The sequence below is a fragment of the Cyprinodon tularosa genome, unplaced genomic scaffold, assembly GCF_016077235.1.
Source record: "Cyprinodon tularosa strain WSP-4 unplaced genomic scaffold, ASM1607723v1 ctg193, whole genome shotgun sequence".
Lineage (NCBI taxonomy): Eukaryota > Metazoa > Chordata > Actinopteri > Cyprinodontiformes > Cyprinodontidae > Cyprinodon > Cyprinodon tularosa.
In genome coordinates this window covers 332,019-347,370 of record NW_024038694.1, presented here as the reverse complement: position 1 = coordinate 347,370, position 15,352 = coordinate 332,019, and the positions used below count along the sequence as shown (strand labels likewise).

General features: G+C 38.4%; 1 protein-coding gene across 1 annotated transcript in view; it reads right to left on the bottom strand.

Annotated features, from left to right (window-relative positions):
• fbn1 (fibrillin 1) overlaps window positions 1-15,352 on the bottom strand; it is an 84,769-nt gene that overhangs the window by 20,912 nt on the left and 48,505 nt on the right. Inside the window, exons 33-45 of the mRNA XM_038283391.1 lie at window positions 13,346-13,468; window positions 10,979-11,101; window positions 10,770-10,895; window positions 8,667-8,789; window positions 8,458-8,580; window positions 8,180-8,347; window positions 6,964-7,032; window positions 6,753-6,878; window positions 4,073-4,195; window positions 3,821-3,979; window positions 3,676-3,747; window positions 3,473-3,598; window positions 3,235-3,357 (exon numbers count right to left, since the gene is read on the bottom strand). Coding sequence (XP_038139319.1) covers window positions 3,235-3,357; window positions 3,473-3,598; window positions 3,676-3,747; window positions 3,821-3,979; window positions 4,073-4,195; window positions 6,753-6,878; window positions 6,964-7,032; window positions 8,180-8,347; window positions 8,458-8,580; window positions 8,667-8,789; window positions 10,770-10,895; window positions 10,979-11,101; window positions 13,346-13,468 — 1,584 coding nt within the window. The remainder of the gene's footprint in view (window positions 1-3,234; window positions 3,358-3,472; window positions 3,599-3,675; window positions 3,748-3,820; window positions 3,980-4,072; window positions 4,196-6,752; window positions 6,879-6,963; window positions 7,033-8,179; window positions 8,348-8,457; window positions 8,581-8,666; window positions 8,790-10,769; window positions 10,896-10,978; window positions 11,102-13,345; window positions 13,469-15,352) is intronic.

Sequence of the window (15,352 nt, the reverse complement as noted above, 5' to 3'; positions counted from 1 at the left end):
GTCCAAAGGTTAAACGCAGTATCTTGTTGATGCATTAGTATGGAGTATGGACTACCCAAAGCAAGCGCTCTAAAACTATAGTAGTCTGGATTCTGTCTAGGCTGCCTTTTGTCTCTGCTAAATATATATGGCATCAAATTTATTTCAAAACGCCCACGAGAAAAATTTACATAGTCGCATGTATGTTAAACTACTTCTTTACATGGTTTATCTACCAACGCACGACAAAATCACACATGCACGAGAAACTGCCGCTTTGAGAGGAAATAATCAAACTCCCCGCACGCCACTTCCTCCCACGCACACTCCGCAGAATCGTGCTCAGGATCTCATTGCACACCTAATTTTCTATCCAGTGGCCACGGTCAAGGATGAATGCGCTCTCGAAAGTGTCTCTTCCCTCGGACTGATTTTCTCCTGGTGCAAAGGAAAATGTGTTTTGACACATTTTCCTCCTGATTGGGCCTTGCAGACACAATCACACGGGAAGCAGTGTCACGAAGCCTTTGACTGAGACTTACCACTTAAGGGCTGGTTATACTCCCAAAGCAGTGTTTCACAGTGAGCTTGTTGCAGATATTTTTGATTTATGCCCAATTTTCAAGCGTGGTCTCCGCTATGTTATTCCACGCCACAACGCAAGAGGGACAATCACGAACTAGCTGTGGGTCTAGATATAGTCTAGGCGGTGAAGAAGTGGGGGCAAGTTTGTGCATCAACGGAGGGACATGAGGGCGAAAAAGAGTGGGGATCCAGGTGGAAAAAGGGTCCCAGCGTTCTCGCGCATCTTGCTCTTCTAGTTGGTACATCTTCATGAGTCGTTTTCCAAAATGGCAGTCAAACAAACAAAATAAGATCGTAAGGTACCAAACAGGAAATACGCATAGTGTAGAGCGGATGTAGATTTGACCAATCAGAGGCCTCCTGTCTACAGCACTGTCTGCGGTCACCTACAATTTTGGACTAGATGTCTGCAGAAGGGCCAGGGGCATGTCTGCGTTCACTGCGACACACATGCAGACGACCTGGTTTCTGAGCATAAATCAGTCTTTACCCCACGTACCACAAACATTGGAAAAGCCTCCGCCGCTGCCCCACCTCTAGTGGTCAACTTCATTTATGGATTACGAGCTGTCAGTCAAAGGCTTCCTGCCCAACCTGTCAAAAACCAAATTTTCCTTCGCACAAGGAGAAAATCAGTCCGTGGGCAAAGATGCTTTCCAGAGTGCAGCCGCCCTCGAGTGTGGCTGCTGGATAGAAAATCGTGCGCACTGTGAGAGCCCGAGCACGATCCGAAAGCATGTGGGAGGAGCTGGTGTGTGCGGAGAGCGATTTTCTCCTCTCGAATCTGCAGTTTCTCCTGCATGTACGATTTTGTCCTGCGGTGGTAGATAGACCATGTGCAGAAGTAGTTTAAAATACATGCAGGTATGTCTATTTTGCTCACGGGTGTTTTGAAATAAATGTGATGCCATAAATTTACCTGAATAGTATGAAGTGACAAACCATTGGTCAACCAACACAATCAAAATATCAGTTTGTAGAATAGAGATATTTCTTATAATTATAGAAAAATTTGCATTTCAGTTAACCCTTTGAAACCTAACGTGTCGCCCGCGACACATTTCACAAACCAACTTCAACTTACCGTAACTCTGCAACGGTTTGCGCTATCAGAAAAATTCAAACTGTCTTTGAAAGAAAATAAATTGCACTTTCAGACCTGCATAGTGTTATTACGGTAATTAACTTCCCGCCGCTCCAGGATGCCCGCGAATGCTAGTCTGTGTCTCCCTCTGCTGCACGGACGAAGAGTGCAGAGTGAGGAGGAAAAGATGAGCGACAGAGCGGAGAGTCAGAGTGAAGCGCATGATAATATGAGTAAAAAACGTCCTTCAAGAGATAAAAAGAGACCGAGGAGATTCCTGGATGGTTTTGTGTTTGAAAAAGGAGATCCAGTTTTTTCTTCTGAAGAAAGGTAATGTTTGATCATTGAATAACTTTTTGAATTTTATTTCTGAATGAATGGGGCTTGTTACTTCATGGATAATAGCTTTTACTTGGTACACATAATTGGATGTATTTATAGATTTATTTTCTATTTTATTTTGTTTTTGGAATAGTTTAGAGAGTATAAAAAAATAAATAATAAAAAAAAAGAGTATAAGTTATTATAATATTCATCATTATGTACTTTGTGTAAAAGTGCACTTTTGCTCACTATATATGACACTCCTAAGTACAGCACCACACTCTTCATGTATTCATGTGTAGCTTACTATGACTTTTTTTATTGCTTAGTGTGGATTTGAGACCAACTTTATTTATTTACTACTATAAATAAAAGCTCATCAATAAAATCATCCAAGGTGGAAGACCCACGAAGAGCCTTATGAGAAAGGCTTTCAACCCCTAAGGTTCTTCCCCAAAAGAATCCCTGGTGTTCAACCCCCTCTAAATGTAGGAAATCCACAACCAGTACTTTTTTTGAGTACTTTTTTGACAATGAAGTCCTCACATTAGTTTGTGATTTTACAAACAAGGGGGCAGCCAGGAACCTGGAGAAAGGGAGGAAGTTCTCCTGGACTGAAATGCAGAGAGGGGAAAATCGCCTGTAAATAGTTTTAATTGTTAGTCTGTTTCTTATTTGTAAAAATAATTGAGAATGAAAAAAATATTGTAAATATGTTCTATAGTGTTGAAATTGTCAATTTGTGATGCAAAATCTGTACTTCATGTTCAAATGCAGTGTTTTATTTGCATAAAATCTCCAAAATCTAATTTCGATTTTTGTTTTTTCTTGATATCAAACAGTTTTAATAGTGGTTTAGTATCAAGAATAATGTAAAATAATGCATTTATTGAAAGCTCTAAATGATTCTGGAAAAATGTGCTGAAGCACTTGGCCACAGGACTTTTTCTTCCTACTTTTTACTTTAAACAAGTAAAAAAATGCCAGGCGGACTTTTGAGTGACAGGCCTAAAAGGGTTAAGTCAGTAAGTATCTCAATGTGGTAAAAAAAAAAAAAATAGTGGGAAATTAATTAAGCAATCTAAATGTTTGAAATCCTGAAGCAATGGTGATTTAGATTTTAAGAGTAAGACTGGAATCAAAAAACAGCGCTTTTTTTCCAAGCAGCAGTATTAAATCTGAGATTTGAGTATTTTGACTACTCAACTGGCTATTTAAGCGTTAGCCTCCCAAAAAAGACATTTAAAGCCATGCAGCCTTACCCATACATTGTCCAGTGGGGGTTAAGCGATACCCAGGTTTACAATCGCAGCGGAAGCTTCCAGGCACATTCAAGCAGTCTGCGTTCTGCTGGCACACCGGTCCATTCTGACACTCATCAATATCTGGCATCCGTAAAGAGAGAATATTTATACAGATTAAAGAGTCTAGATTAACTGATGAATTTGGCTTGGTTTGTTTCTAGCACTGCAGCGTTTCTCAGAACAATGTAAACATTACCTTCACAAATCAGCAGCTTGTCGTTGTAGACGAAGCCAACGGGGCACTCGCATCTGAAGCTGCCAATCATGTTGATGCAGACTCCGTTCTCACACACGCCTGGGATTTCCCTGCACTCATCGATATCTGTTACATGACATCAGGGCGAGGTTGGTTTAAAAAGTAACTTTCTATAAACCTGTGTTAGAATTGTAAAATCTTACCAATAACCCGCCCAGTAGTGATGTCTATATAATATCCTGGCCTCTCACTGCCGCAGAGGATCCCAAACTCAGCTGAGGGGACAGAGGATTTATTAAATAGAGCTGTTTTTATAGTACGGGAATAAATGCTGGCATCAGAGCTCACCAGTGCTGGGAACAGGGCATTGTTCACATGGTTTATTCCAAGCACGGCCAATGTTATAGGAGCAGCAGCACATCTTTTTCGTCATGTTAAAGGTCAGCTCTCCATCACATGTCCTGTTGTCTGAGTAAAAGTTCCTGTAGCAGTAGCTCTTTCTCATATCTTCGAGCGAGCATGGGGAGATAAGAGAGAACGTAAACGTGTGAACCATAGGGGAAAAGCGTTTTGCTCATCCTGGGGAGCGAACAGACTCACCCATGCAGTTGTGACCACCGTTGACCTGCATGTAGTCCGCAGGGCAGATGCAGGTGTAGTTTCCGATTGTGTTGTAGCACTGGCCGGGGCCGCAGATTCCCGTCTGTTCGCACTCATCGATATCTTTACGGGAAACACAGAGGAGATTTGTTAACACATCTGGTTTAACTTGTTGAAATGTATAAAAGATAATCAATAAAGAAATATGCAGAATCAATAACAATGTGTTTTGTTTTTTTTTTATTTAAAGATTTTTGCAGCAGCAATATTTATGAAAGTTTTAAAACTACATTTAGGATGACAAACAATTAATAAGATTAATCGTGATTAATTAACTAAACTAATTTAGTAATCAATTAATCGTTAACTGGAGAATAGAGACTGTAAAACATGCCTTTAGCTGACAGAGTAACCCAATTAGAGCAGCAATTATATCAAACTTGTACAAAAAATATATAAAGGTTTTGCATTTCAGAAAAAAAAACATTTTCCTCAGTCAATCTGCTCTATCCAGAACTCCTCAAGTGAAAAAGTTTTAGTTTCACCTGGTTTAATTGCATAAAAAAAAACTCCTTTAAAGAACGTTTGGCTGTTCGATTATTAATCGTCTAACAAACGTATAACAAAAAAATAGACGTACACATACCGGTAACCATCTATATAGATTTTTATATGTTTTTGACTGCCATGTTTTTAAAAATATTTAAAAGCAGTCAAATCAGATTGAAAAATCATGTAAAAAAAAATCCCTTCATGAATACAAGGGACAATGTGTCTGAAATTACGTCCAGATGCTTCTTGACTCTTCCATTTAACTTGTTCACTCTGTGTTTGTTAGTATTTAGAATCTATAATATATCAACATTAAGAAACAAAACCCTAATTCTGCAAATGCTATCTCCTCGGTGCAAAAGCAAATGATTTTTCCTTAAAGGAATAACTGGTAAAACTACCAATCAGCAACTGAGAAGCAAGACTAAATGCTAATAATTCAAATTGAATATGAATTTGTTTACTTATTGTGACTAGGAGGCCTATTCGGCTAGCATCATTTCTCAATCAACATTATTGCGGTCATTTCATTTCAAGGAAAACAAATAAACTAATAACTATTTTTTTTTTTTTTGAGATTGAGAAGATGAACAAACTCACATAAAAATGTCAGTCACCAGTCACATGTGATTCAATCCAAGGTTTCCTCCTTTACCCTCTGGGCCAATTGCTGTTTTCTAAACACCCTTTTTGTTTGTTCTTTTCCCTCCATCTCACATTCCTCCCTTTTTCTCTCATTTTTGGCCAGCCTGACACTGACTGTACCTCCCTGAAGAGAGGGTTGACCATATCAGAGTCTTACCCCTCCTCTAAACGAAGGAACAAATTCAGCTGCTGCTTTATCCTCCTCGCCAAGAACTAATGAGTTCACAGACAGGAGAAAAAAAAAGACGCATTCTCGGATAGATTCTTCTGCTTCGGGACCACATGCACTGCAAAAAATTTAAAGTCATAGGGAAACGGCTTTTCCAACCATTGCATTTCCGAATAAAGTGAATGTGATTGGTCATTTATCAAGGGGGGCGGGATTGTTGGGGCGGAAGGTTCACAAGCAAGTTTGATTGTAGCCGGTTTGTCGGAAGCATTTTGCTAACCAATTAGCAACTTAGTGCTAGTAGGTTCCCAATGGGAAATTACATTGGGACCAAGTAGCACTAAATTGGTGACGTAGAAACTACACTGTCAAGGAACGCTATGGACAGCAGAAACATGCAAGAGGAGAGTTTTGTGTCGGAGGTCGTGGATGAGTCTCCTCCATCATTTATGTTTTATTGAAGAGGAGCCAGGGCGACAGAAGCTTGGTTTGGTGTAGAAGGCTTACAGCCGTACATGTTTGAATCCTTGCCTCACAACGCTGCCAGTTCTGTTAGCTCTACGCCTGCTGAAGACACAGACGTCCATCCCCATGAACACTGGGACGGAACTCAATGGAAAAGTAAATGGTTATTATTTCTTATTTCAACCGTTGCATGTATTAGCTGCGACATATGAATACAGATGACTATTGGTATATGATTGGCCGAATTTTGGTTTTTTAGGTTGACATATAATTAACTGGCCTGCATAAAATAACGGAGAAAAAACAACATCGATTTTAAGACAGGATTTTTTTTAAATAGAAATTTTGGGACAATATTGTCTGATAAAGAGTACAATTATATACATGTTTAAGCCAGAATGATTTGACATTTAAATATGATTTCCCTATGACTAAATAAGTGATTTTTTTTTTCTTAAATGAGTGCATTGTTTATTGAATTAATGAGGTAAGTAAGACAGTTTGCCAATGGAACAAGACAATATACATTTAAAGAAAGACAAAAAAAAACAATTGCATTGTCTTATTTCAAGTGCATATTATCTAATCCTAGTATTTTAGTATAAATACTCATTCCATTGGGAAACCATCTTATTTACCTACTCAAATGAAGAGTATTTATGAAAGCTTTATGTATTTCTAGATGGTTTTAGCAGTGTGTTCTTTCTCATTTGGCTGCTCTCCATGATTGGCTTCATTTTTTTCCCCAAAAAGGAGTATTAGACCAATAAAGTGAGAGTGATAGATCAGCTGTCTGTGAGTGTTCCCTGCCTGTGAGGGTGGGTACATGTAGGTGCACACGTTTCATACCTTCGCAGACTCTGGTTTCCAAGTTCAATGCAAAACCTCTTGGACATTCACACTGGAAACTGCCAAATGTGTTGATGCAAGTACCCCCCTGACACAGACCAGGCAGTTCTTTACATTCATTGATGTCTGCAAAAGAAAAAGCAGGAAATATTGAGTGGAAGTCTGTGTAGCTGTGGGCTTGAAGACAAATGACAATATCTTTTCATCTAACCTTCTAGGATGACTGTGATAGGGTTTGGTCTGAAGCCTTCTCCTCCAGGACACAGCGTCTTGTACTCACCTGCAACATATAAACCCAAAAACAATAAACACCAATGCCTTTTGCTTCATTCCAGGATTTGTAATGAACAGTTGCCTGAGACTAGGTAAAATAAAGGAAGCTTTTTTCTAAATCGCACGTCTAAGATCTGCCAGTGATCATTGGAGTCTGGCGCACGGGACATGACTGCAACTTCTCAGAGATAACTTTCTGTTCTTGTCCCAGCAGTGAGCGTTTCCTCAAGCTGAAAGGGATGAGTCACTGCCTGCATTGTTTTGAACCATCTGGTGGTAATTTCCATGTTAGAAGGACAAGCCTGTCTCATCTTTACCAGCAGCAACAATTACAGCAAATCTTCATCGCACGGCATGAAAACATCTAACTCAGAAAAAGAAAAAATGACTGAACTATGGAGTAAGCAGCTATAAAAACATACAAGTTCTTTTAAATCAGACTGCTAAAATGTCCTCAAACACAACATTTTATGTATAACAATCAGTACAAAATGCCTACAAAGATTAAACAAAACTCTGTTTCCCCTAAATAAAGCACAAAGAAAAAGGTTTCCCACAGGTTTTCCATTTTCATCAATTGGTGTTTAAGATGCTTTTTTATCATTTAAACATCTGAGTTCAAACCATTTATGTTTTTGGGCTCATCTGAACATTCATCATACTTAAAGCAATAGAACTAATGAGTTGGCTTCTGATCCAGCACTGTGGGCTATCTCACAATTTATTTCAAGTCAACTTCGGTACCAACTATTAAAAAGTCAATAAAACAGCCTAGAATAGACAGTCAATATATTTCAAAGCAGCTAAATTTTTCTTTCTTGTAAGCAAAGAGAACTGTGACATTCTTTCAGCCAGCTGACCAGCACTGTGCAGCAACAGGTAGAAAGTGGGGTGCCATGTTATTTTATGCTCTATACAGACAGAGATCAAACTCTGGTCATCATGGTACCCTCTAAAACAAAATATGGGGCAAGTATTATCTTCTATAGCACTTCAGGGATGATAAATATTGTTCTGGAAAATAAAGGGGACAATTTTTTCTCATATCTGAATATTTTTCTCCAGGTAATAAAAAAAGGAAACACAAAAAACAGCTGATAGGTGCCATACAGCTTGGTCTCATGTCTTTACGTCTGTACGAAGTGTTGACTCACTTGAATTTGCAGGCGGGCATAATTCACATGGACTACCCCAGCCCTGGCCGTCGGAGCAGCAGCAGGATGCCTTGGAAACTCCAACTCCAATCTCATTGGAGCAGTCCAAACTCTCAGATGCGTCTCCTCGGGAACGAACATCCCGGTAGCAGACTCCCGTACGAGTGTCTGCCCATACACATATAAACACACACATTTAGGAACATTGCTACATTTCAATCCAGGCCGACATGAAAACCAATACCACTGATCTGTAGCGACAATGTGTTGAGTCTCACCTACACAGCCCACCCGAGTGGGGTTCAGCTCAAAGTCAGGTGGGCAGTTACAGATGTAGCTTCCAAAGGTATTAACGCAGATTCCACTCAAACAAATAGCCCGATCTGCACATTCATTAATATCTAAGAGGGAAACAGATAAATATTAATAAAACACATGGATTCGTCCTAATCTTGCTAATTAAGGTTAATATTTCAATGTGTCTTGCCTGTACAGTTAACTCCACTCCTGTCCAGCTCAAAGCCAATGTTGCACTGACATCTAAATAGTCCTGGCATATTCTGGCAGCGTCCATTGATACAGATGTCCTCAAAGGTACATTCATCTATGTCTGTGAGAGAAAGAAAGACAGAGATGAACTCAGCAGTGAGGAATTTATACCTCATTTTTATACCTGCTATGTGTACCAATTTATACCTGTATCATTTAATTGTGAATGATTTTTGATTTATGTATCCCTCTAAAACCACTTGAATGACTCAAAGCTTAATTATCAACAGATATTGTCTAGTTAAATAAAAGTCTTTGGCTAAAAACATGTGTAAAGCAGATGGACAGTATGCCTTAATCATGTTTATAATAATAAAATTCATCCATCTTTTTTAGAAATTGCCTGATTGGTGCTGATATACTGTTTCAGATTAAGAAAGGCTGGTAGCAATAAAATGCTTCAAAGATCCAGAGAAATGGGTCATCCCTTTTAATTAAAACACTTGACTGCCTTATAGTTAAGAGTTTAAAGACTTTAGGTGCTGTCACTTGTTTTTTTTATTTAAGTGGGTCTTAAGGTGAAGATTTCATTTTTAAGGAAAGTCCAGTCCTGTCATGTTGTGTGTGTTTGTGGGGTTGCGTGTGTGTACTTGTTTATGTAACCTATTTAGGATGGTTTTTGGTATATTTGCTGACTTTCTGAGGACCAACAGGCCTTATGGTGACCAAAGGCTGCTCCTAATGTGGCAGACCCCCATTTTTCACGGTTAGGGTGTGAATGAACTTTAGGTTAGGGTTAGGTAACTAACATGAATGCAATGTAAAGTCTCAATATGGATAGAAATACAAATGTGTGTGTGTGTGTCTGTGTGTGTGTGTGTGTGTGTGTGTGTGTGTGTGTGTGTGTGTGTGTGTGTGTGTGTGTGTGTGTGTGTGTGTGTGTGTGTGTGTGCTGCTCTAAAAACTGTGTGTAAATTGGAACCATGGGTTCTTTTTCATTTTTCATGCATTTAATTTTTTAGAATCTACCCGACTTCTAGAAATAATATTTGAAAACTCCTTGGTTGCCACAAAGAGGTCGGTTAATTTAAAAAAAATTTGCAATTTGAAATACATGATCCTGTCAGTTTAGTTTCATTTTAAGCGCAAACAATATCAAGGTAAGAGGATTTTTTGAGTAGCATACGCAGATCAAATATTTTCTTGGGTAATAACTGCTATATATGAGTCAGACACTAGTCAAGTTTTCTAGCAGTATAAGACTGTATGTGTGTAAAAACTACTGCATACATGGTGTGTGAGAATGGTGGGGCTAATTAGGTAGACATTTTTTAGCCAAATTCTGGATAATTTGGTAATCAAACTGTGTAAACTACATGTCAAATGTTTTGTAAATCGATTTAGGATCATTAATTTCTATCACGAGTTCCAAATATGGTAAAATAAAACAAGAATCACATCGCAGACAGCACTTTGATGGAAGTATTACAAATCACCCCTCTGAAAATAGACTCTGGTTTGAAAATGATGAAAAAGCTGCAAAAGAGTCCCTGGAAACTGAAATAAATAAATAAATCTACATAAGATTTAGAAAAAAAGCATGTCTAATTTGGAATCCAGGAAAAAAAAGTTTAAAAGAAAATTACATTGATGTATAATTAACATAAAACAGACATTGCAGTTTGATAGAATTTTTTTATCTTTACATGGTAAAAATGTGAAAACATCTTTCACAGTTTATCGATAAGTTATGATAGGACTTTTCCATGATCAAAGTGATCTTTTCCCAGCACTGAGTTCGATGCTGAGACACCAAATCATCCATATTTCAAAACGTAATGAGGCAAGATGCACTTCTGTCACTCCCAAATAAACTAAAACCACTTTGATACTAAACACATTGCGTACTTTCTTTATCCAAAACATTGTCTCAAGGGTTATTTGAAGGCACTGTCTATATTTGAACCAGCTGTTGCTCTTAACAGAAGAACAAACAGAGATTGACAGGAGTGAACGCAGGACGTTTAGAGTATTTATCACAGATCTGGACACACATTCAGTGGTCCTGGCACCAGAACAGCAATATTTAGCAACGTCTTACCCTCACAGGCCTTCCCATCAGCAGTGGCAATAAAACCCATGTCGCAATCACATCGATAGCCTCCGGGGAGATTCAGGCAGTGGCCACTTTCACAAAGGTTGCTGTTCTCTGCACACTCATCGCTGTCTGCAGAGGTGATCAGACACATTGTATCGTTATAGGCTTTTATAAAGAAAGAAAATATACATAATTTGTTTTGCTTTCAAGACCTGAGCAGTAGAATCCATCTCCTGAGAAGCCCTCCTTGCACGCGCAGCGATATGAGCCCATGGTGTTGAGACAGTCGGCATTGCTGTTGCACATGTGTGTCCCATTTGAGCACTCATCCAGATCTAAAGCAATGCAAGTTATAATAAAACTTTTACATATAATTTTGTTGAAATCTCAAGTTCTTATAACCTTTTTGTTTTCTATGAAATATGCAATATGTCCATCAATAATTAAGCTGATATGTTTAGTGTCTCTAATTATTAATTAATTATTTTCATGTTTTATTACCTTCTAGGCCTCATCTATACAAAAATAAACAAATAAAAGTGCAAACTATTATTTTTTTATTCTCAAATGAAGCTTACGCAAAAATTCAATGTGGAAGATTCTTATCAGCTAAACCTGAACCCCCTATGATGACTCTCATCAGCTTCCACTAACAAACTTGGGGTCCACACCTTCTCCGAAACCAATTATCTTGCTATATCCCCTTCATTTAGCTTCCTAGCTCCCGGCTGAGCTTTTCTCTCCCACACACAAGCCACTTTCCTCCACCTTACTCACCCTCTGGCTTATTCCACCACCAGTGTCGGGCCCTGGGGGAAGACTACTCTAATACTTTTCCAGGTTACTCATCCAAGTAAATATTGATCCACAGCATTGAAGTCTCCTGCCGAGGTCCAAGCGTCAAAGAACTTATTTTATTTATGATATTATCTGCATCATTCTCCTTGAACCCCAATCGGCCTCAGCACATGGCAGCTCACACTGAACCTGGTTCTGCTGGAGGTTTCTTCCTGTTAACAAGGAGTTTTCCCCTCTACTGTCACTTCATATATGCTCACTCTCAGGGATTGCAGAGAGCCAGTGAGTTCTCGAAATCAGCTGGTTTTCCTTAGATAAAAACGTACCTGTGTAAAATTCTGAGTCCTCCAGGTCATGACCACCACAAACAGGCTTAAATTAGAAGGCAAGCGGACTTTCGCTCAAATTATGATTAAAAAGACCAATCACATAGTCAATGCACAACAACGACCTTCAACAAACCTTTAGAACAAAGGGTGGCTATTTGATTAACATCTGACTTGGAATGTGCTCAGGAGGTCGGTCATCCATGCTGCTTAAATACATCAGTGCTTCAACTAGAGTTTGCTCTGATGCTAGGCAACAGAATTGATAAAGACTCCTGAATAGGTGTGCAAACTTATTCAAATAAAACTGAGCAAAATTCCGGTTGCCTTCCAATTTAAGCCTGTTTGTGTTTGCTTAGATAGAAATATTCTGAACAATCTGAGCTGTGCTACCTGTATAAATAAACTGAATTCTAATTGCAACTTTTCTCTGTGTGAGTCTCTTCAGGTTGAAATAATTATACCTGGTGCATATACATAAGCATTTTAATCAGTCAAAACATTAGTTTAAACTACATTTCTTTCTCTAATTGAGTCCGGAAACTTGAGCTCTCATTTTACAACAATGCTGTACTGACATGATAACATATTTCCAGTGATTATTTCTGTTGACTAATGGTTCACTAAAAATAAAAACCGACATATTAGTTTCTAATGGAATTTAAATATTTTTAAAAAATATCAGGAGAAGAAAGGGGTCCATTTGAGTGCTCCAGTGGAATAATTTTGATTCTCTTTTACTCATCTTTTCCAGGGAGTTTGATTCTCAAATGAAATGTAGGTTTACTTTAATCTGAAAAGGCACTGGAGCACTGGAAAGCAGTCCACTTTTTTAACGCTGTATCTGGCTAATAGGGACTAAGAACTACTCCCGTGGAGTGCAACTCTGTAGCTGTATTACCATATTTGTCCGTGGACTTTTCTACAAGTTTTTCCTTCCACTCAACTTTCCATTAATGTACTTGGATAGCATGCTGAGAACAGCCAGCTTCTTCAGCAATATCAAGCTTTCTTGTCCTTGGCTGTATAACCCCTGATTGTGTAGATCATACATCCTTCATTTTTCTATGTAATGATCAAACTTTTAGATAAAATTGTGTTTTAATTCTATTAGCTGAAAGCCAGTCATCACATCTAACAGAATTAAACTTTGTAATATATAATTTGAGTAAATGTTATGAGTTTTACTTCTTATTAAATCACATTGATAACACTTTTTGATGATATTATAATTTAGAATACAATACAATATCCCTTTATTGTCCCAAAATGGGGAAATTACAGCAGCAAAAAGATTATAGAAAATATGGTCACACAAATATGGACCTTAGTAAAATAAGAAAAGGAATAACATAATAATGAAGAGTTAAAAGAAAAACAATAAAATACTGTACTTACTGAGATACATAAAACATAAAAGTAGTTAATAAAAAATATCCTATTTAATTCAGTTACCTGTGCACTTTATGCCGTTCCCAATCCACCCTGGAGCACAGTTGCATTTGAAGCTGCCTGCTGTGTTGGTGCATGTCGCATGTCGGTCGCAGTTGTGGGCTCCAATCTCACACTCGTTGATATCTGATGAAAATAATACAAAGCCCAAGTAAATAAAAGAAGAACAAATCAAGTTCTGATGGTCTGCTGGTTTGAGTCTGCTTTCTTATTACTCTGGGGTTTTTGGCTCTCTAACCAAAGTTGATGCTTGGCTTGAACTGCATAGAGATGTGCGACAGAACTAAATCTTTACTGGCTCGCTGGTTTAATCTGATGAAAGCGCTATTTCAGGCCACAAAGACATTTTGGCTATCCTCTGATCCCCAATGGTAACAGCCATACTATATGAGGATTTAATGAGCTGGAAATTCATTGTTAAAGCATGTCCAGAAAGATATAAAAAGGGACATTTGGAAGAACGGTGCCCCGAGGCCTCGTGCTGTCTGCTCTCTCATCAACACTGGCTCAGTTGGTGCCCTGGATTCTATTAAAAAAACTCCCACTAAATAATGGAAACAATTACTTTTGACTCCTTTTAAATTGCACCCTTCCTATAAAGTTGGGTACATCCTGTAGAGTGCAGTCAATAAAGACCTCACTGCAGCCGCTTCTGGTGATAAGATCCCCTCAGTGTGTAACTCTTGCATCACAAGGGTCTCTCAGTGGAATACCTAAACAACTCTGTGGAAATAAAGCGCTATTTAAGGTGAAAAACAACAATAATGATTCTTAAACTGAGTCAAAACAACCTTGTGAAATGTGACCCAACACAATACCTGGCCTTCAGAATAAGGGAGCAAAGCTATGGCTTTAAAAGATGTGTGACCGAATGTCTTCTTGCATTTCAAAGCGATCAACGCTGTGAACTCAAACAAGATGTTAGAATTTAACAGCCAAAGAGACACGCTCCTCTCTCTGCCTGTCGGTCATTGAGAGGGTAGTAATTCAGAAACACTGTCAATTAGAGATTATAGCGCTGCTGGATTACATTCTTCCTGAGGACAGAGTATGGTATATTTACTCTACATTTGATCACGGAGTTAATATGAGGGTTGGCAACAAACAAATCTCTCTGGATTACAGATGGAATTAATGATCGTTTCCCTCCCTAGTCTTTGATGACAGAGAGAGCACGGCAGCACACACACACACCCTCCACACACACCCACACAAGCGAGAGGAACAAGCAAAGTGAAGCTAAACGATTGCAGCATGTGAAAAGTGTGTCAGCAGATGCAGATAGTGTGTCAGAAGTTATATTTAACCAGAATAATGTCTGACAGATGAAATGAATGAATGAAAAAGGGTGCTGGTAAATTATACTTTCTCCTTCCTTCCCGACTGGCTGTCACCCAGTTTGAATTACTGACCAATTATCTTCCTGTTATGTCTGTTTGCTATCTGTTTGCCACTTGGCTCAAATGACAAAGGTTTGCATATTTTACCACACTAACAACCGTTGGATTATTAATATTTCATAGCTATATGGAAACCCTTATGTAGCAGTATCCAGCTAAGGCCTGCTACGTAATAGTGTGGAATATAACCCCAAACTAACTCTGGAAACATAATGCTGCAGAAGAAGAAGACTGATATTAAAACTCCCAGAATCTGGTTAAAAAACACCCAAAACTAATTTTTTTTGAGAAGGTTCTCAATCATAAAATGAAATTTATTCAATCTTTAAATGTTAGAATTGCCGAAAAAACTAGTAATAAAGGTATGAAAAAACAGCTCCATGTCTGAAAACTAAAACATAATGTAAGGTTCCTCAAACCTTTTTTAACAACAGGTACCTGAATCCTCTATTAATATTTTATTCTTATAATCTACATTCTTCATTGCTTGTAAAGCTAATGTCCGTTTTATAACAAACTAGAACATGAGATACACGCAGGGCCAGGGCATATCAATTCTAAAACAAATGTCACTAAGTAAGTGTGTGTAACATTTATAGGTCTCCATAAA